Raw genomic sequence first — 21,910 nt, 5'->3', positions numbered from 1 at the left:
CGGACCGCCGTGGTCGTCCGGGCTACTTAAGGCTGACGGCGGCCGGGCGAGGTCATTGGTTTTCAGAGTCAGCCAAGGAGAAGGCCCCCTCCCCTCTTTCCCCGGCGGGTGAGGAAGGCGGGGAGTCACAGGGAATGAGACACCCTCCCCGACAGCGGGTCGAGGGTTCCAAGTGGCCGACGCCATAGAGGTCATCGAAGGTGGGGTCAGGGTCCCAAGGGTTTCTGACCAAAAAGGGCTGGGATGGGAAGACTGGCTGGCTCGAGAGGCCCCTGCAGAGGAGGTAGGTCGGGGGGAAAGAAACGGAGAAAGGGAGGGGAGCGAGAGAAAGAGGAGAAAGGGAGGGGAGAGAGGAAAGGGGGAGAGAAAAACAGAAAGGGGAGAAAGAGGGGAGAGGGGAGAGAGAATGTACGTGTGTGGAGGGGAGGGAGCGGGGATCACTCGACGCGGGACTCTTTGGGGTGAGTGGGGGCCTGCTGCCGGAGCGGTGGCGGGAGAAAGGCCCCGGAAGAGGCTTCCCGAGAGGTCCGTGGGGGTGAGGCGGGACCAGGGGCGGGAGCGAGACCCTTCCCATTTGGGTGAGGGAGCCAGGCCCACTGGGCTGCGCTCCTGGGAGAGAAAGCCCTTCGGTTTCTCAAACAGGTCCGGTGAATCCAGCCCACCTGCTCCTGCGCCCCTCTCTGAGGCAGCCTGAGCCCGGCGGGTAGCACTCCTGCCCCCGCCTCACCGCCTGGTCCCGGCTTTTAGCGTCTCCCACCTCAGACGCATCTCCGTGAGGGGGGTTCCCCACAACGAAGGCCTGGCGGTCCTCACTTCCTGCTCAGCCAGGGGCCGCTAATCCAGATCCCCCTCCCATCCCACCCCACCAGGGAAGCGGCTTCTACGTCTACATACCCCCCACCCTCCCCACACTCCCCCCGACCCAAAGCTCAAGTCACGGCCTCAAACTACCAACTAGATGCGATGGAGAGGACGCGGCCACCCGCTCCTCTGGGCCTGGAAGGCCCCTCGCCGTCACCGACGACCCAGACCAGCATCCTCTACGAGGCGGGGGGGACGGGGTTCCCTCACTCTTCCCCCGCGCTCGACCCCCGAGCAGCCAGCCGGACCCAGACCTCCAGGTACAACGCCGGACCCCTCCCCGGCGCCGACTGGTCTGCACTAAAGGGAAGCTATGAAGGAAGCGGGCCTGGAAGAGGCGGAGGCCGGGGGGGGCGGTCTCCCATCCGGCTGGGCGGCAGTGGCGGCCCCCCCGGCCCCGGCCGTCTAGTAGAAGGAGATGCTGGACTTGCCGCCCGGTGGGTTGAGGACTTTGTTGTGGGAGCGGGGCCTGGGCCCCAGCCTGGGCTCGTGGTTGTCGACGTGGGGCTCGCGCACCGGCTCCTTGGCGGCTTCTCCTTTGCCCGCGTCACCCTTTTCCTTCTGGTCAATAGGGGAGGGTGCATTTCCGGAAGCTGGCGGATCGAGGAAAGAGGCTCATCAGCTCGCGGGCAGAGCTAAAGATCACTCGGAGGCAGCACGGCGTTAGGGATAGGGCCCGGGTGTCAGAAGGTTCTCATCCCGGCTCCACCACTTCTCTGCTCTGTGACCTGGGGTGAGTCACTTCACTTTTCTGGGCCTCAGTTCCCTCATCTGGAAAATGGGGATGGAATCTGTGAGCCCCACGTGGGATGGGGACTGTGCCCAACTTAATAATAATAATAATGATGGTATTTGTTAAGCGCTTATTATGTGCCAAGCACTGTTCTAATCGCCAGGGTAGATATGAGGTAATCAGGTTGTCCCATGCAGGGCTCACAGTCTTGATCCCCATTTTCCAGATGAGATCAGTGAGGCACAGAGAAGTGAAGTGACTTGTCCAAAGTCACATAGTTGACAAGGGGCAGAGCCAGGATTAGAACCCACGACCTCTGACTCCCAAGCCCAGGCTCTTTCCAATAAGCCACGCTGTCCCTATCCCTCCTGGGGCTCACAATATTAATTCCAGTGGGGTTTTTTTTCCCACCTTTGTCTTATTGACTTCATCTAGGAAACTGAGCCAGAAAGGTCAAGTGACCACCTCACCTGAGTGCCTGCCTAGTACTCATCACACTAGCGATCACTCAATGATACTTACTGAGCGCTTACTGCTGGCCGAGCACTGTACTAAGCGCTTGGGGGAATCCAATCCTCCAGAAGCTCACCCCAGCTCATGATATGGGCTGGGGTGGATGGGTCATTCTAGGGGGAAAGCTATTTGCCTCCTTCTCTAAATTGTGAGCCCCCTGTGGGACAAGGACTGTGCCCAACCAAATAATTTTCATCTCTCCCAGCGCTTAGTCTACTCATCTGCTATGTGACCTTGGGCAAGTCACTACACTGGGCCTGGGTTTGCTCACCTATAAAATAGAGGTGAAAATCCCACTCCCTTCTACTTAAACTGAGATCCCCATGTGGGACAGGGCCTGGGTCCAACCTATCTTGTATCTACCCCATTCATTCATTCGATCGTATTTATTGAGCACTTACTGTGTGCCGTGCACTGTGCTAAGCACTTAGAAAGTGCAACTCAGCAAGAGAGAGAGAGAATCTCTGCCCCCAAAGGGCCCCAGCGCTGAATATAGTGCCTGGCACATAGTAAGCGCTTAATCCCCCCCATTATTATAATTCTACTTTCCAGCTCCTGGGAGAGAAGACACCTTGGTCTCAACTTGTCCGGGACGACGCCCTGAGGCCATAAGGGAGAGACAAGGGAGTCGCTCGCTACCACCTGGAAAAGGTGACGACACAGGGAAGCTGGCCAAAGTCCAAAATGATTACGGCACATAGTCCAGCCTAATAATAATGGCATCAAGTGCTCACTTTGGGCAGGAGCAGTGTGGCCTAGTAGAAAGAGCCCTCGGAGTCCCAGATTCTAGTCCCGCTTCTGCCACGCTCCTGCTGTGTGACCTTGGGCAAGTCACTCGACTGCTCTGGGCTTCAGTTTCCTCGGCTGTAAAATGGGGAGTCGATACCCGTTCTCCCTCTGAGTCTCATGTGGGATGGGAACTGGGTCCAACTTGATTAACTTGTATCTACCCCAGTGTTGGACACATAGTAAGGGCTTAATGCCATAAAAAAAAAAGTGCTGGGACAGATACAAGATAATCAGCTCGGACATAATAATAATAATGATAGTTGGGGTATTTGTTACGTGCTTACTATGTGCCAGGCACTGTTCTAAGTGCTGGGGTGAATACAAGCCAATTGGGTGGGACGCAGTCCCTGTCCCTCATGGGGCTCACAGTCTCAATCCCCATTTTACAGATGAGGGAACCGAGGCCCAAAGAGGTCAAGTGACTTGCCCAAAGTCACACAGTACACAAGTGGCGGAACCCAGATTAGAACCCACAACGCTCTGACTCCCAGGCCCGGGCAGAGGTGGGATTAGAAGCCATTACCTTGGGAGAGCGCTTAATACAACATTAAAAAGAAACATTCTGCCCACAACGAGTGTACAGTACGGGGGGGGGGGGGGGGGGGAGGTGGAGGCAGACATTAATATAAATAAATTACCATAAAAAAATAAATAGAAAAGTGACGGTGCCAGGATAAGAACCCAAGTCTGCCCCAAATGAGGGGTCTAGGCTCCTCCCGGGTTAGGCCACGCTGCTTCTCCGACCTTCTGGCCTGCTCTCTGGTGAGAAGCGACCGCGGCCTAGCAGACAGAGGACTGTCCTGGGAGCGGCTCAGACCACCTGAGTTCTCATCCCGACTCTGCCACCTACCTGCCTCGTGACCTTGGACAAGTCGCGTCACTTCTCTGGGCCTCAGCTCCCTCATCCGCAAAACGGGGAATCAGTACCTGTTCTCCCTCGTACTCGAGACTGTGAGCCCCATGGGGGACCTGATTAGCTTGTATTTACCTCAGTGCTAAGAACAGTGCTTGGCACGTAGTAAGCGCTTAACAAATACCACAGCTTTTCTTTTTTTATGGTATTTGTTCAACACTCATGATGTGCCAGGCACTGTTCTAAGCGTTGAGGTGGGTACAAGGTAATGGGGTCGGACACAGTCCATGCCCTACCGAGGGGCCCGCATTCATATCACCATTTTGTCCTTCTGACTCCCAGGCCCGTGCTTTAGCCACTAGGCCACGCTTCTTCTCTCCGTGAATATTATCAGGGGCAGCAGTCGAGATGCACTGAATCTCGGCCTCGGTAGCCAAAGCCCAAGGGTACCGAGCCCCTCAGAGTCGTAGCAGGCAAAGGGAAGAGGAAACGGGAGGGGAACTGTCAACAGTCTTCTCACCTTTGGGTTCAGATTTCGCATCCTCTCCTTCGTGTAAGACAATGTGATCCTGCAACGAAACACACACCGGCATTAGGCGGAGACGGCGTTTTACGGGGGCTCAGTCTTAATCCTCGTTTTTTCTTAATCCTCGTTTTACAGATGAGGTAACAGGCACTGAGAAATTAAGGGACTCGCCCAAGGTCATACAGCAGACAAGTGGAGGAGTCCTGCTGACTCCCAGGCCCGGGCTCCATCTACTAGGCCGTGCTGCTGCTCATTTGGTTCGAGAAGACCTCTTTGGGATTATTTCTCAGTATGGCTGCCCCATTACACTGGAAGCTGCTTGAGGGCTTACTCAAGAAAGGGCATGTTTCCCCTCCCGCCTTGACCGGGCACTCGTCTGTGAACCCCTTAAACCCCGATACTCACCCCAGCCCAACTGCACTTATGCCCACAACCTTTCACTCTCCTTCTTGACCTCTCTGTAATTTATTTGAATGTCTGTCTCGCCCGTAGACCATAAGATCCTTGGGGGGCAGGAACCACCCTCACCAACCCTTCAAAAACCACGCCACCAACCCTTCAAAAACGTTCAGACCAGGTCTCCCCGCTCCCTGAGAACCTCCAGTCGTTGCCCACCCACCTCTGCATCAAACAAAAACTCCTCATCTTTGGCTTTAAAACACATATGCATATGAAGAAATACAACTGAACGAATGAACCCAGGTCCCTCCGACTCCCAGGCCCAGGCTCCACCCACCGGGTTGCACGGTCCGGTGGCCTTCCCCGCCGACGGCCTCCTCCCCCGGCCCGGGACGTACCTTGGGTTTGTTCGGGTGAGCTCGAGCGGCCGTGGCAGTGAGCGGAGACCCAAAGATGTCGCTGGTCTTCCCCCCGGGTGGGTTGGGGCGCTGGCGGGCCTGAACCGGGCTGGGCTCCTCAAAGATGCCGCTCCCTTTGCCTCCTGCAAAGACCGGCGGGGCCGAATCAGTCCAGCTGGACCCCGCTCTGCTTTTCTGGAGACTCTAATTTATCGATATTAACCTCTGCCTTCCCCTCTGGACTCGGTAAGCGCTCACTGAGAAGCAGCATGGCATAGTGGGTAAAGTACAGGCCTGGGAGTCAGAAGGTGATGGGTTCTAATCCCGGCTCCCCCACTTGTCTGCTATGTGACCGTGGGCAAGTCACTTTACTTCTCTGGGCCTCAGCGACCTCATCTGCAAAATGGGGATTAAGATTGTGAGCCCCACGTGGGGCAGGGACTGGGTCCAACTTGATTTGCTTGTATCCACCCCAGTGCTGAGGACAGGGCCTGGCACATAGGGAGCGCTTAACAAATACCATTAATTATTATCGATAAATACGAACGAACACAGCAATGAACAGACACATTCCCCAGTCTCAACTTTGCACGGCAACGCTCAGAGTGGGGGGGGGGGAGTGGTAAAAGGGCACCCTGGCCTCTGAGTCTGTCAGTGTCAGTCGATTGTATTTATTGAGCGCTTACTGCATGCAGAGCGCTGTACTAAGCGCTCAGGAGCGTACAGGAGAATAATAGAACAGACACATTCAGGTGGGCTGGATAATGATGTTGATGATGACGATGATAATAATAATATTCACCGGGAGGATTGGACCTCCTTGGGATGTTCTGTGGTTCTTCTGAAGCACCAAAAATACTGGACGCCATCCTGTGGGGCTTGGTGGAAGCTGCCGCTTCGTCGGGGCTCCCGAAGAGATTGCTGGAGCCTCCGCCGGGAGGCTTCAACACCCTGGGGGAGGGAGGGAAGAGAGCAGCAGTGAGTTCACAGGACGAGCCCCGTCACCTGCAGGGGAGAGAAAGAGACCCGGCCTGGGAGGCGGGAGATCTGGGTTCTCATCCTGGATCCACCCCAGTTGTCTGCTCTACATGACCCTGGGCAAGTCACTTCGCTCTTCCGGGGAATCAGTATGGCCCGGTGGATACAGTACGGGCCGGGGAGTAGTCGGAAGGATGGGTTCTAATTCTGGATCCTCAGCCGGTCCCGCTGGGTGACTTGGGCAGGTCGCTTCACTTCTCTGGGCCTCAGTTATCTCTTCCGTAAAATGGGGATTAAGACCGTGAGTCCCAGATGGGACAGGGAATGGGTCCATCCTGATTAGCTTCTATCTACCCCACATAGACACACAGAAAGCGCTTACCAAATATCATCACTATTATTATCCTCTGTCAATCAATCGTATTTATGGAGCACTTACTGTGCTCAGGGCGCTTGGGAGATATAAGAGACACGATATAACGATATAAGAGACACGTTCCCTGCCCACAATGAGATTATAGTCTAGAGGGGTAGACCGATATTAATAGAAATACATAAATGACAAGATGTGGACATCTTGTGGAAGGAAGGAGGAAGGAGGAAGGAGGAAGGAGGTGGAAGGAGGAGGGAGGTGAACAGCGGGAGCAAAGGAAGTGAGGGCTTAGTTGGGGAAGGACTTTTGGGAGGAAATGTGCCCTCAATATGGCTCTGAAGGAGGGGAGGGCGATCATCTGCTGATATGAAAACGGCGGATGATCCAGGCCAGAGGCAGGTGGTGGGTGAGAGGCCGGCAGCAAGATAGACGAGATGGAGGGATAGGGAGAGGGTTGGCATTAGAGAAGTGAAGTGTGCAGGCTGGGTTGGAGTAACAGAGTAGCGAGGACACAGTGAACACTCAATAAATACGACTGACTGACAAAAATACCCCTGATCGACTGATCCAACTGGTCACGGTAGACATGGCAGGGTCTCTGGATTTCTGAAAATCCCATCTCCTCCCTGAAGCCTTTTGTTTTAATGGTATTTGTTCAGCACTTACTACGTGCTAAGCGCCGGGGTAGACACAAGCTCATCCATAACCCACACGGGCAGTCGTAACCTCATTTTACAGATGAGGAAACTGAAACGAAGAAGTGTCTTGCCCGCGGTCACACGACAGTCAAGTGACGGGGCCGGGATTAAAACCCAAGCCCTGACTCCCAGGCCCGGGCTCTACCCACTAATCCATGCTGCTTCCCTGGCTAATCTCTCATCTCTCCACCCTCTGCATCACCTTAGGTTTGGGTCCTCTAAGCATTTACTGACCTCACCCCCACAGCACCTACAAACATCTCCTTATACTGGATTGCTTCCGCATCCTTTAATTTATTGTCATGTCTGTCTCCCCCACTCGACTGTAAGATCCTTATGGGCGGGGATCGTTCATTCAATCCTTCGGTCGTATTTCCTGAGCGCTTACTGTGTGCAGAGCACTGTACTGAGTGATTGGGAAAGTACAACAGAAGAGTAAACAGGTACATTCCCTTCCCACAATGAGCTTGGAGTCTAGAGGACTGTAGAGGGAGCGGGTCTACTTTCTCTACTGGATCTCCCAAGTGCTTGGCGCAGTGATCTGCACACAGAAAGCACCCAGTAAATACCACGGCAATTTCTGCTGAACCGGACGGAAGCCACTCGGTACTTCCTCATCTGGTTCAAAAGCCGTGAGGCAGCTAGCCAACTCCGGAGTCTGGTGCTTCTCTAACTTTGTAGCAGCGTGATTTAGTGCAAAGAGCCGGAACCTGGGAGTCAGAGACGGGAACCCCGTCATGTGTCCGCTGTGTGACTCTGGGCAAGTCACTTCACTTCTCTGGGCCTCGGTCTCCTCTTTAAAATGGGGATTAAGACAGTGAGCCCTGTCTGAGACAGGGACTGTCTCCAATCCGATTATGTTGTATCTGCCCCAGGGCTCAATACCGTGCCTGGCACCTAGTAAGTAATGAAATATCATTTAAAAAACCAGAATGAAAACAAAACCGCAACTTGCTCCTTGACCTCAAAATCCTGGAGAGGAGCTGGGAACGAAAAGAATGAGCTTCTCAGATTACCTTAACCCAGGGGACAAGCCTGGATATCTGGAGTGAACGGATTCTCCTCCGCTTCCAGAAGGGGATTCAATCCTTTTAGGCCCCAGAACTGGAAAAATACACTTAGGTCCCACTTAAATCAGCTACAAGCCTCTGGGTTTGCTGCTACCCATTCCTGCCCGTTTGAGCATTTAATATAGTGCTCTGCAATAAATCGGTTGTGTTTACCGAGCAAGTACTTTCATCCATTCCGTCGTATTTATGGAGTGCTTACTATGTGCAAAGCACTGTACTAAGCGCTTGGGAGAGTACAATCCAACAACACACTCCCTGCCCATAATGAGCTCACGCTGTGTGCACAGAGCTGAACTAAGCACTGGGGAAAGTATAATACAACAACAGACACACTCCCTGCCCACAACGAGCTCATGCTGTGTGCACAGAGCTGAACTAAGCACAGAGGAGAGTATAATACAAGAAGACACATTCCCTGCCCACAACAAGCTCACGCTGTGTGAAGAGCACTGTACTAAGGGCTTGGGAGAGAACAACAGAGTGGGTAGGCATGTTCTCTGATGGCAAGGAGTTTACAGTTCAAAGAAGCGAGTTGAACTGAGCGAAATGTCTACATCCACCATCTCCACTTCTCCTTCTATTCTCTCCTTGACCCCCTCCAATCTGGCTTCCGCTCCCTTCGCTCCATGGAAACCACCCTCTCAAAGGTCACCGATGACCTCCTTCTGGTCAACTCTTATGGCCTCTACTCCATCCCAAACCTCCTCCACCTCTCAGCTGCCGTGACCCTGTGGACCACCCCTTCTTCTAGAAACATTATCCGACCGACCTCGGCTTCACTGACACCGTCCTCTCCTGTTCTCCTCCTATCCCTCTGGACGCTCATTCTCAGTCTCTTTCGTGGGCTCCTCCTCTGCCTCCCACCCCCTAACTGTGGGGGGTTCCTCAAAGTTCAGTTCTGGGTCCCCTTCTATTCTACGCCCTCACCCTTGGAGAACTCCTTCACCCTCGCAGCATCAACTATTACCTCTATGGGTTTGATTCCCAAATATCCACCTCCAGCCCTGATCTCTCTCCTCTGCAGGTTCACATTTCCTCCTGCCTTCAGGATATCTTCAGCTGGATGTCCCGACGTCCCCTCAAACTTAACACATCCAAAACAGAGCAAACAGAGCTCCTTTTCTTCCCACCCAAACCCTGCCCTCTCCCTGACCTCCCCATCACTGTAGACGGCACCACCACCCTTCCCGTCTCACAAGCCCGTAACCTAGGCCTGATCCTCCACTCTACAATCATTCAAACCCCAAGAAATCCGGTCGGTTCAACCCTCACAACATTGCTAAAGCCTGCCCTGTCCTCTCCAACCAAAATGCTACCACGCTGATCCAGGCACTTATCCTTTCCCACCTTGATTACTACATCAGCCTCCTCACTGACCTCAATTCTCTCCCCAGTCCAGACCATACTTCACTCTGCCACCTGGATCATTTCTCTACAAAACCGTTCAGTCCACCTGTCCTCACCCACCTCCACATCGAACAAATACTCCTCACCACCGACTTTAAAGCAGTCCATCCCCTTGCCCCCTCCTACCTCACCTCGCTACTTTCCTACTATAATCCAGGCCGCACACTTTGCTCCTTTAATGCCAACCTACTCATTGTATCTCCATCTCATCTCTCTCATCGCCAACCTCACGCCCACATCCTGCCTCTGGCCTGGAACACCCTCCCTCTTCATATCTGACAGACAATGACTCTCCCCGGCTTCAAAGCCTCCTTGATGACCCATCTCCTCCAGGAGGCCTTCCCTGACTAAGACCCCTTTCCTCTTCTCTCACTCCCCTCTGCGTCACCCTGACTTGTTCCCTTTTTTACTTCCCCCCTCCCAACCCCACACCACTTATGTCCATATCCATAATTGATTTATTTCTACTTGTTTCCCTCTCTAGACCGTAGGCTGGGCGTGGGCAGGGAATGTTTCTGTTTACTGCTCCGTTGTACTCTCCCAAGCACTGAGAACAGTGCTCTGCACACAGTAAGGGCTCAATAAATATAACTGATCAATAAATACCATTGATTGGAGCTGAGGCGCAGGGAAGGGAAAAGGGGCCTTTTCCAAAGCTGAGGATTTAATCAATGGATCAACCTGGATTGGCAAACCACTAGGCCAAGAGCTCAGGAGAGTATACCAGATACACATTCCAATCAGTGCTATTTATTGAGCACTTATTTATTGAGCTTTACTTCTTTGTGCCTCAGTTACCTTGTTTGTAAAATGGGGATTAAGACTGCGAGCCCTAGGCAGGACAGGGATGGTATCCAACCCAATTTGCTTGTATCCACCCTAGGGCTAAGCGTTTGGGAAAGCGCAATATAACAAAATTGGCAGAAACATTCCCTGCCCACAAAGGGTTTCCTTTCATTTTCAGAAAACACGCGTCGGTGGATAAAAAAAGAAGTAGTCCAGATACACTGGGATGACATAGCAGAATGAGCAGCCGACATTCCCTGCAGAAGGATTTCTTAACAAGAGAGAGGACAAACAAACAAAAAAACTCTCCCAGAAGTCATCCTCGCCGTCAGAGACTTTTCCTCAGTCGTTACCGGACTTGGGAGCGAGAGGACCTCATGAGGGGTGGGTGTGCGGGACTTCCTTGGAAGTGTCCCTTTTATAACAACCCTCGCTATCTCGACTAGACCTACGTTGAACGTATTTTTCTTGGCCGGTGGCTGAAATTCTAACATTCCTGGGCCCGGGCTGCTCTCCCCAAAGGAAACACACAATTTGTGGTGTTTCGCTGAACTGCCCGGGGCCACGGAGGAGTGGGAATCAAATTTGATTTCAGAGTTAAACCGGGATAAGGCCCCATCTCTCCCCCCGCCGTCCACCTCCGCCTGCTTCCCTTGTAGGATGAAGAGTTATGGGAGCCAGTGGTGTTCTACAATCCACTTTTAACCACCTCCGACCTTGGTGATAATCTGTCTTCCCACCACCCCTTGGTTTTTGCATAAAATAAACAAAGAAGGAGGGGTTTTTTCCTTATTTAACAAAAATACCCTCAACCCCTAAAATCCCCTACTTAGCCTCTGAGCCCTATGTGGGACAGGGATTGTAGCTGAACTGCTTATCTTGTATTCATTCAATCGTATTTACTGAGCGCTTACTGTGTGCAAAGCACTGTTTTACGCGCTTGGAAGGTACAATTTGGCAACAGCTAGAGACAATCCCTGCCCAACAACAGGTTCACAATCTAGTCTTGTACCTACCCCATTGCTTAGTACATGCCAAGCAGCATGGTGTAGCAGATAGAGCAGAGGCCTGGGAGTCAGGTCATGGGTTCCAATCGCGACTGCGCCGCTTGTCTGCTGTGTAGCATTGGGCAAGACACTTTACTTCTCTGTGCCTCAGTTACCTCGTCTGAAAATGGGGATTAAGATCGCGAGCCCTTTGGGGGACAGGGACTGTGTCCAGCCCTATTTGCTTGTATCCACCCTAGGACTTAGTACACACTAAGCACTTAAATACCATATTTATTATTATTATTATGACAATTACCAACTCTGATGTCCTCTCCCAAGCGCTTACAGTAAACACTCAATAAATGGCATTGATGATGAGAATACACGTTGAATAAAGACCATTTTTAAAAAGGAGTTAGTGCTCCTAGAATGTGGACATTGTGTTCTTGAAGAATAACATGTTCCGGGAAAATCACGCTATAGTAACTACTGATTCACAGGAACAGATGGATCCGACGGCCTGAACGTACTGCCGTGATAAAAATTTTGCTATTTGTTGAGCGCTTACTATGTGTCAAGTACTGTTCTCTATGCTGGGGAAGATAAGAGATAATCAGGTCAGACACCATCCCTGTCCCACACGGGGCTCATGGTCTAAGTAGGAGGGAGAACAGGGACTGGATCCCCATTTTACAGATGGGGCAACCGAGACATGGAGAAGTAAACGCCCCACACTGTAAGCTCGCTGTGGGGAGGGAATGTGTCTGCTTATTGTTGTAGTGTACTCTCCCAGCGCTTAGTACAGTGTTCTGCTCACTTTAAGTGCTCAATAAATACAATTGAATGAATGAATGAAGCAAGCGGCTTGTCCAAGGTCACACAGCAAAGCCGGGATTTGAAACCAGGTCCAACACTCTTTCATTCACTCAATCATATTTATTGAGCACTTAGTGTGAACCCAGCACTGTACTACGCACTGGGGTGGACGCAAGCAAATTGGGTTGGACACAGTCCCTGTCCCATGTGGGGCTCACAAGTCTCAATCCCCATTTTCCAGATGAGGGAATCGAGGCACAGAGACGTGAAGTCATTTGTCCCAGATCACACAGCAGACAAGTGGCGGGGATGGGATTAGAACCCATGACCTGCTGACAGTGCCTGGCATGTAGTAAGCGCTTAACAAATATCATTTAAAAAATGTACTGTACTGAGTGATTGGGAGAGTCCAAGAAGAACAGAGTTGGTAGACATGATCCTTACCCAGAAGGGGCCAACAGCGTAGAGAGGGAGACAGTGCTCGTGCTGAGAGAAGAGCATTCCCTAATTTTCCCATCCTCTTCTAGCCAAACAGTGTAATAAGAACACACGCTATAGCGGAATGGGGTTTAAGCGTACAGTCTTACAGCCTGCCTAACCGGCAGATCATGACTCCCCCAGCTTTCAAAGTCTTATTAAAATCCCATCTCCTCCACGAGGCTTTACTTCTATTAATGTCTTTCTCCCCCTCCAAACTGTAAGCTCACTGTGGACAGGGAATGTGTCTTTGTTATACGGTACTCTTCCAAAAGCTAAGGACAGTGCTCTGCACACAGTAGGCGCTCAATACCTCTGTGTACACAGGGTCTGCCACTCCCTCTTTCCCCCCAAAAGAGTCTACAATGTCTGAGGTGGAATCGTAGTTGCCCCTCACCACCAAAACCGTTATCCTCCCTCCGCCTCAAAATGTTCCCTGGACTCCCCTCTAACGCCTTTCCGACGTTCCCCAACTCCTTGCCTTTATCCCAATCGGCTGGGAATTCTCTCTCCACCGAGATCCTCCCGTCACTTCACCTCTCTTAACGGCAACTCCTTTCCCCTCTCAAAAGGACTCGAATGTCATCTCTCCTGCAGGAAACCCTCCTCCAATTAGGAAGCAAGAAGGATCCATGTCAAAGAGACCCACCCCCTGCCTCCCTCCACCCCGCCCCGGGCTTTCAAACAAAGAAAAAAATCCCTCATCCGATAGAATTCCCAATCCGATTCATTCACCTAGATAGCACCGTCTAGGGGTGGAGAAAAAAAAAATTACAATCAGTTCTCCAATCCCGTGGAGAACGGATACTCCCATTTCCACAAAAACTCCAGGAGCCCGGGAAACCTGACGGACACCGGATTGCATTCTGACCGCTTACGCGCCTGTTGAGAAGCAGCGTGGCTTAATGGTTAGAGCCCGGGCCTGGGAGTCAGAAGGACCTGGGTTCTAATCCCTGCCCCGCCTCTTGTCTGCTGGGTGACTTTGGGCAAATCACTTCACTGGGTCTCAGTAACTTCATCTGTAAAATGGGGATTAAGACCGTGAGCCCCATGTGGGGCAGGGATTGGGTCCAACCTGATTAACTTGTATCTACCCCAGTGTTTAGAACAATGCTTGGCATCTAGTAAGTGCTTAAGAAGTACTAAAATTATTCCTATTATGTTGTCGGGAGAACGCCCTCTATTTTCCTAAGCGTCTGGGGGAAATGTTACGTTAATGTGTTTCAGACAAATCGACTGCACATTCTGAACAGTGCCTAGCGTATAGAATCAATTTGTGGAGAGAGGGGGAGAGATTACGAAAATGCCAAAGAAAGCAAAGAAAAGTCAATCCCTCGATCAATAGCGTGTATTGAACAGAGGCCTAGTCGAAAGGCTCTGGGCCTATGAGTCAGGGGACTGGGTCCTTAATCCCAGCTCGGCCACCTGCCTGCTGGGTGACTTTGGGCAAGTCGCTTCACTGGGTCGCAGCTTCCTCATCTGTTAAATGGGGACTCGATCTTGTTTATTCAGTCAGTCACATTTATTGAGCGTTTACTTCATTCACTCAGTCGTATTGAGCGCCTACTGTGTGCAGAGCGCTGCACTAAACTCTTGGGAGAGTACAGTATAACAAGAAACGGACACATTCCCTCCTCACGATGAGCTCACAGTGCAGAGCACTGTACTAAGCGCTTGGGAGAGTCCAATACCACAATGAACACATTCCCTGCTCACAACGAGCTCTCCCTCCTACTTAAGACTGTGAACCCCTTGTGGGACAGGAATCATCTATAGTGAATTGGCCCCAGTGCTTAGTACATATGGGAAGGTAACGTGTCTGCTTATTCTCTGGTATTGGACGTTCCCAAGCGCTTACTGTTCTGTTCAAAGTAAGCCCCAAATACGATTGATTGATTGACAGATAGTAAGTGCCGAAGTATCACAATAATCATTATCACGGGCACAGAACTGAACCGAGCACTTGGGAGAATCCAAATGATATTTCAGCCCCTTGAAGTCAAATTTTTTGGGCCAGAAGATTGGGGGTAGGAGGTTCGTTTCCATGGCCCGAGGCAGGGCCCGGCTCCTCCACGGAGCAGCCCTGCTGAATGGAAGGAGGCCAGGACTTAATCTTTTACAAATGTCCATTTTCCAGCCAGAGCTCTGAAGCGTTGGGCTTACACTCCGGGTCCCCTTCAAGCAGCGTGAGTATCCGTGAGAGACAAAGGAATCGCGGTATTCATGAATAAAACCAAGGGGATATGGAGTCTGGGGGTGTGTGTGCAGGGGCCCTTGCTGAATAAATCATGAGAGAAGGGAGAGAGAGTCGGCCCCCCCGCACCTCTCTGGGAGCCCGGTGTGCGCTCTTGAACAAGTGACCGTTTCTGGCCAATCTCCCGGCCAATCGACACCACCCGGACCCGGATCCGAACCCAACCCGATCCGGGAGGCTCCCAGCACCGCCCAATCCCGGCCCTCGTCCAGGTCCCGGCCGTCCAGACGTCTCGCCCGCCTCTCGCCCACCTCCCGGAATGCCCTCCCTCCTCATATCCCACAGACGATGACTCTCCCCGCCCTTCAAAGCCCTAGTGAAGGCCCATCTCCTCCAAGAAGCCTTCCCTGACTACACCTTCCTCTCCCCTTCTCCCTTCTACGTCGCCCTGATTTGCTCCCTTTATTCATCCTCCATCCCAGCCCCATGGCACATGTCCATATCTGTCATTTCTTTATTTCTATTAATGTCTGTCTTTCCCTCTTAGACCCTACGCTTGCTGTGGGCAGGAAATGTGCCCGATCACAAGCCTTTAGCACAGGGCTCTGCCCACAGTAAGTGCTCAAGAAGTACGACTGACGGACTGGAGGTGTCCCCTTTGAGATCTTGCGGGTTGAAAGGCCCCTCGGCTTTTTCATTAGCCCGCAGATGTGGCCAAAAGGGAGACTGACAAGACACCGCCCCCGTCTGCTTCCACAACCCAGCACCCTGTGTGGCTGCCCAGACCTGAGATTCGTGCAAGGATGGTCTCCATTAAATGGGGGCCACGCCTTGGGGATTTGCTCCTGTGCATCCAGACCATCATCCTCATCAAGGAGGTGAATCCAACACACTGGCCTAAGCGCTTGGGAGAGTCATTCATTCAATCGTATTTGTGGAGCGCTTACTGTGTGCAGAGCACTGCACTAAGCGCTCGGGAGAGGACAGTATGACAACAGGCACATTCCCTGCCCACAGTGAGCTCACCGTCTAGGGGAGGAGACAGACATCAATACAAAATGACGGATATGGATATCATTGCTATGGGGCTGGGGGCAGGGATGAATGAAGGGACACAGAAGGGAGTGGAAAAATAATAATAATAGTAATAATAATGGCATTTGTTCAGCGCTTACTACGGGCCAAGCACTGTTCTAAGCACCGGGGGGGGATACAAGGTAATCAGATTGTCCTACGTGGGGCTCATAGTCTTAATCCCCATTTTACAGATGAGATAACAGGCACGGAGAAGTGAATTGCCCAAAGACACCCCAGCTGCCAAGTGGCAGAGCCGGGATTAGAACACATGGCCTCTGACTCCCATGCCCGGGCTCTTTCCACTGAGCCACGCTGTGGGGCTGGGAGCAGGGAAGAGCAAAGGGGGCAAGTCGGGGCTAAAAAGGGAACAAGAAAAGGAGGGTTCAGTCAGGGAGAGCCTCTTGGAGGAGATGCGCCCTCAATAAGGCTTTGAAGGTGGGCGAGAGTCATCCTCTGTCGGATTTGAGGAGGGAGGGCGGTCCAGGCCAGAAGCAGGATGTCCACACCTAAGACCCGACTCCGCGGTGCAGGTTGGAGACGAGGAAGGGAGGGAGGGAGGGAGGGAGGCAGAAAGGGAGGGCCTCCAAACCACCAGAAGAATAGTCCGAGAGGCCGTGGAGGGGAACACAACCCGGGAAATCCGTCCTAGGGTTGTGAGAGCTTGGAAAACCATGCCATCGGGGCACAAGAATGAAATGGGGGGGACCGCCTCTCTGTCCTTCCAGCTTGGTCCTAAAAAGAAGATGATGAACGACTGCTTTTTCAGATCTTCCCCCCGAGGCGATTTTAGAGGTTGTGGAAAGGGAAGAAGGGGAAGCCGGGCAAGGGGTGACCAGCACCACAGAGACCACATTACCAGGGTGAGAAAAAGTTGCCAGCTTCCTAGAGACATCTGCACAAGGCCCCGGCCTCTCCAAAACATGAAAGAAGAGTCATTAAGCGGAGCCGCCCGGCCCTTAAGCGAGCTCTGCCCAGACAGACAGACCCTGGCATTGTCTTGGAGACGCCTGGTACCACGCCTGTGCTCTTCCACTGTCCTGCACTGCAAGTTCTGCAAACGAGTCTCCTTGCAGACATCCTACTTTCAGAAATCGATCGATGGTCTTTACCCAGCCCTTACTGAGGGCAGGGAGGGATGATGGTGGTAATAGGTAACTGAACGGGTAATTGAATATTATAATAACAGTTAATAATTATCCCATAGACAGTGACTCTCCCTTCACCTTCAAAGCCTTTTCGAAGGTCCATCTCCTCCAAGAGGCCTTCCCAGACTACCCCCCCTTTTCCTCATCTCCCGCTCCCTTCGCTCTTCCCCCCTCCCAGCCCCACAGCACTTATGTACATATCCATAATTCTATTTATTTGTGCTGATGTCTGGCTCCCCACCTCTAGACTGTGAGCTCCTTGTGGCAGGGAATGTCACTGTCTATTGTTCTATTGCACTCTCCCAAGCGCTTAGTACAGTGCTCTGCACATAGGAAGCGCTCAATAAAAAACTGAATGAATGAATGGGCAGGGAACATGTCTTCCAACTCTCTCGAACGCTTAGTACAGCGCTCTGATTAATTTGGATGAGGTGACTGAGGCCCAGAGAGGGTAAGCGACTTGCTCATGGTCACACACAACACAAGCTGGAACTAAAACCAGGTCTCCTGACTCCCAGCCTCCTCAATGACAAAATAAACATCTAAATACGTGCTGAGGATAGAATTAAACTGTTACGGGGAAAGGGTAGCTATTGACTCAGCTCCCTCCTGGAAGCAACAGGTCCTTAGAGAGGCAGCGAGGCCTAGTGGAAAGAGCCCGGGGTCGCCAAGTCGGAGGTCCTGAGTTCTAATCCCGTCTCCTGGTTGACCTTGGGCAAGTCGCTTCACTTTCCTACTGAGGCTATGGGACAGGGACTCTGGCCAATCTAATGAACTTGTATCCATCCCAGTGCTTAGAACAGTGTTTGAGTACTTAATTACGCTCTGCCCTCTCAGCCCCTAAATGAATAGTCCACAAAGAGCTGGGTCCAAGAACAAAGAGGAGCAGAAGCCAGAGGGAGGGCTTGCCTGAGTAAAAGTAATGGTATTAAACGCTCACTACGTGTTAAGCACTGTACTAAATAGCGAAGAAGACACAAGAGAAGCCGGACATTTTTCATTCCCACAGGGAGCTTCCAGTCTAGGGGGAGGGAGACTCAACCGATCAATGGTACTCACTGAGCGCTGAGCACTGTACTGAGCACCTGGGAGAATATGGCGCGACAGTTGGCAGTCACATTCCCTGCCCACGAGGAGCTTACAGGAATTGAACCCCCTTTTTACAGATGACAAACCCCAGGCACAGAGAAGCTAAGTGACTCGCTCAAGGTCACACACCGCAGACGAGAGATGGAGGAGGAATTGGAACCCAGGTCCCCGACTCCCAGGCCCACATTCTTTCCTCCAGGCCACGCCGCTCCTGAGTGCTTAGTACAGCCGCTAGTCTGTAAGCTCCTTGAGGCGGGGAGCATGTTGAAGTCTATCCAAGCGCTCAGTACAGTGCTCTGTACAAAGTAAGCGCTCAATAAATCCTACTGATTCCAGTGTGCTGCACAATGTAAGCGTTCAATAAATCCTAGTGATTCCAGGGCTCCGAACAGAGTGCTCAAGAAATCCTATTAATTCCAGTGCTCTGCACAAACTGCTCAATAAACAGTATTAATTCCAGTGCTCCACAGAAAGTAAGCGCTCAATGAATCCTATCGATTCCGATGCTCTGCACAACCTAAGTGTTTAATAAATCCTACTGAGGACAGTGCTCTGCAGATAGTTAAGTGCTTAATAAATACTACTACCACCACCACAGGTTTCCCTTCCTGGGAAGAGGGGAAGGCCAGGGAGGAAAACCCCAGAAGGAGGGAGGGTGGGGGCGGACGGGGAGTCAAGAAAACTCATTCGTTCATTCAATCGTAATTATGGAGCCTTACTGTGTGCAGAACACTGTACTAAGCGCTTGGGACAGTATAAAAGAGCAATAAAGCTTCACGTAACCCTACTCTCGCTTCCCTAGAGCCATCCTGCACCTGAAAAGTTCGCCTCATGGCACCTTGCCCTCCGGAAAACCGGGAGCGGGAGAGGAGACCCCCGTCGGTCAACGGCGGGGCCGGGTGCGTGGGATTCTTCGGGCCGCCGCTGCGCCCGGCCTCTCTGGAGTTGAACTGAACGTCGCCCTCCCTCCTGGGCAAGGCTCAGTCGGACGACCAAAGGAAACCGGCCCAGAGAACCCCGAGATGGGAGCGGCTGCCACAAAGGACCGGTGCAGCGGAGGCTAAAAAAGAGAACAAAACCCCCCAATTCTGGCCGAGAAGCTAACGGTCTTGCGATGGCGTTGGGCACACACTAAGGCGCCCCGTTCTGCGGCCCCTTGGGCATCTTTGGCCCAGAGGTAGAGTACCCAAGAAGGGGGGACAAAGGGGTGAAGGGACAAAGAGGGGGAGAGGCTCCAAATCCGGCCACCGAAGGGGTTGGGATCAAAGCCCACCCACCTGGGAAGGGCCTTCCCAAGTCCGCTCCCCTCGGCCAGCCGGTCAATCACGTTTATCGAGGGCTTACCGTGTGCAGAGCACTGTACTAAGCACTTGGGTGAGGACAATAGAACAATGGAACAGACACACTCCCTGCCACAATAAGCTGTCAGTCTAGAGCGAGCGATCGCTCAATGGGATTGCCCCCAAATTCCCACCCCCCCAACTTTTTCTTCCAGGTATTAAGTGCTCGCTATGTGCCAAGCACTGGGGTGGGTCCGGGTTAATCGGGTGGGACACGGGGCTCATCGCTTAGTACAGTGTCTGGCACGTACTAAGCGCTTAACAAATACCATAATTATTATTATTATTATTCAATGGGCAGGGACTGTCTCTGTTGCCGATTTGTACATTCCAAGCGCTTAGTACAGTGCTCTGCACGTAGTAAGCGCTCAAGAAGTACTATTGAATTATTCTGAAAGTTAAGGTCAGGGAGGCCCAGGGGACTAAATCATGCAAGTATCTGTTGAGCCCTTGCACTGTTCTAAGCGCTGGGGTAGATACAAGATCAGCAGGGTTGGACACCAGCGACTCGTCCAAGATCACAGAGCGGACGAGTGGCGAAGGCACGATTCGAACCCAGCTCCGGGCTCTTTCCACACTGCATCCGACCCTCTCTCCCCATGGGTGGCCCCTCCCAATCGCTGGTATTTACTGGGCGCTTATTCGTACCTACTGAGCGCTCACTGCGGGCACAGCACTCTACTGAGCGCTTGGGAGAGTGCAATGCAGCAACAAAGGGTGACGAGCGCTGCCCCCGGGGAGGTGGCCGTCCCGTGGGCAGTGGACTGAGCGCTCAGCGCTCAATCAATCCATCGTGTGTGTTGAGCGGTCCTTCGGGGCGCAGGGCACCCTGCGCGAAGCGCTTGGGAAAGGACAATGTGAGCCCCGCCCCTGCCATCGACGCCTCCCTCCTCCTCCCCCGCGGGCCGCACCTGGAGCTGGGCTTGGCGGCCTCGCTTTCGGGCCCCTGGAACATGGTGTCGGCGGCGATGGTGGCCGTCTCTGGCCGTCTCCGTCGGTGACGAGGGATCGACACTCCGCCGCACCCGCCGCTTCCCCCTCGCCGAAAGGACTGGCCGCTCCCGCGCCCTCCACAGGTAGCCGGGCCCGCCGCAGCCCGCCCATTGGCTGCCCGCGACGTCCCTCCACGCCCCGCCACCAATCGGCGCCCGGAAAGCCCGCCCTCCAGAGCCCCGCCCCCTCAGGCCCCGCCCACCCCGCCTCCCCAAACCCGGAGGGCAGCTTGAAAAGGCGCCACGGCTCGCCTCCCTCCCATTGGCCGACAGACGCGCCCCTCAGCGCGCCCGACCCGGCCATTGGCGGGCGGCCGGAGGGGGCGGGACCGGCCGAGCCCCGCCCCCGGCTCCTCGCGCCCACCGGCTTTAAAGGGGCCGGGCCGCAGCCGGCCAGAGCAATAATAAATAATAACCATGTTGGTATTTGTTAAGCGCTATGTACAGAGCACTGTTCTAAGCGCTGGGGTTGTCCCACATGAGGCTCACAGTCTTCATCCCCATTTTACAGATGAGGGAACTGAGGCCCAGAGAAGTGAAGTGACTTGCCCACAGTCCCACAGCTGACAAGTAGCACAGCTGGGATTCGAACCCATGACTTCTGGCTCCCAAGCCGGTGCTCTTTCCACGGAGCCACGCTGCTTGGCATAGTTTTTGTTAAGCCCTTACTCTGCGCCAAGCACCATTCTAAGCGCCGGGGTAGACGCAAGGGCATCAGGCGGCTTCACAGTCTTCGTCCCCAATTTACAGATGAGGTCACTGAGGCCCGGGGAAGTGAGGGACTTGCCCCAAGTCACAGAGGAGGGAGAGAGGGCATCATTCAGGCAATTGTATTTATCGAACGTTTACTGAGCGCAAAGCAACATGCTAAGCGTTTGGGAGAGTACAATCGAATGACGATGTTCATAATAGTGATAATAATGAAATTAACAATAATAATTTTGGTATTTACTCTGGGCCAGGCACTGTACTAAGAGCTTGGGAGAGGGCAATGGAACAACAATGGTAACTAGAATAATAATAATTTTGGTATGCTAAAAGCGTACTATGTGCCAGGCACTGAACTAGGCACTTGGGAAAGTGCAGTAGAACAACAATGGTGATAAGAATAATAATAATGAAATAATAATAATTTTGGTATTTGTTACGTGTTCACTATATGCCAGACACTGTACTAAGCGCTGGGGTGGTTACCAGCAACTCGAGTTGGACACAGTCCTGGGTGAAGACTGAGGTATCACGGCTCTTCCCATCTTCAAAGCCTTTCTGAAACTGCGAGTCAATCCATGTCCCTTCTGGAGTGCTTTCTGTATGCAGAGCACTATGCTAAACGCTTGGCAGAGTACACTAGAGTAGGGAGACGCGATTCCTACCTTCGAGGAGTTTTTGGTCTTGTGGTGGGGAGGG

At 52.7% G+C, this 21,910-nt stretch overlaps 1 protein-coding gene across 1 annotated transcript; it reads right to left on the bottom strand.

Annotated features, from left to right (window-relative positions):
• Window positions 1-361: 361 nt before the first annotated feature.
• JPT2 (Jupiter microtubule associated homolog 2) lies at window positions 362-20,558 on the bottom strand. The gene is made up of 5 exons (XM_001512051.6): window positions 20,423-20,558; window positions 5,875-6,023; window positions 5,073-5,215; window positions 4,270-4,318; window positions 362-1,454 (listed from the first exon to the last, which is right to left on the bottom strand). The coding sequence occupies exons 1-5, from the start codon at window positions 20,464-20,466 to the stop codon at window positions 1,267-1,269; spliced, it is 573 nt and encodes a 190-aa protein (XP_001512101.2). The 5' UTR covers window positions 20,467-20,558; the 3' UTR covers window positions 362-1,266.
• Window positions 20,559-21,910: the final 1,352 nt, after the last annotated feature.

This window comes from Ornithorhynchus anatinus, chromosome 21, assembly GCF_004115215.2.
Source record: "Ornithorhynchus anatinus isolate Pmale09 chromosome 21, mOrnAna1.pri.v4, whole genome shotgun sequence".
Taxonomy (NCBI): Eukaryota; Metazoa; Chordata; class Mammalia; order Monotremata; family Ornithorhynchidae; genus Ornithorhynchus; species Ornithorhynchus anatinus.
The sequence above is the reverse complement of the archived record's forward strand: the minus strand, read 5'-3'. Positions and strand labels throughout refer to the sequence as shown.

Bases quoted from the DNA above. Each gene is read 5' to 3' on its own strand.
- JPT2 (XM_001512051.6), bottom strand. From the start codon at position 20,466: ATGTTCCAGGGGCCCGAAAGCGAGGCCGCCAAGCCCAGCTCCAG. The intron at 5,216-5,874 runs GTGAATATTATT...CGGTCTTTGCAG, and splicing joins AAGGAGGTCCAATCCTCCCG to GAGGCAAAGGGAGCGGCATC. The intron at 4,319-5,072 runs GTACGTCCCGGG...GTTTCGTTGCAG, and splicing joins CTCACCCGAACAAACCCAAG to GATCACATTGTCTTACACGA.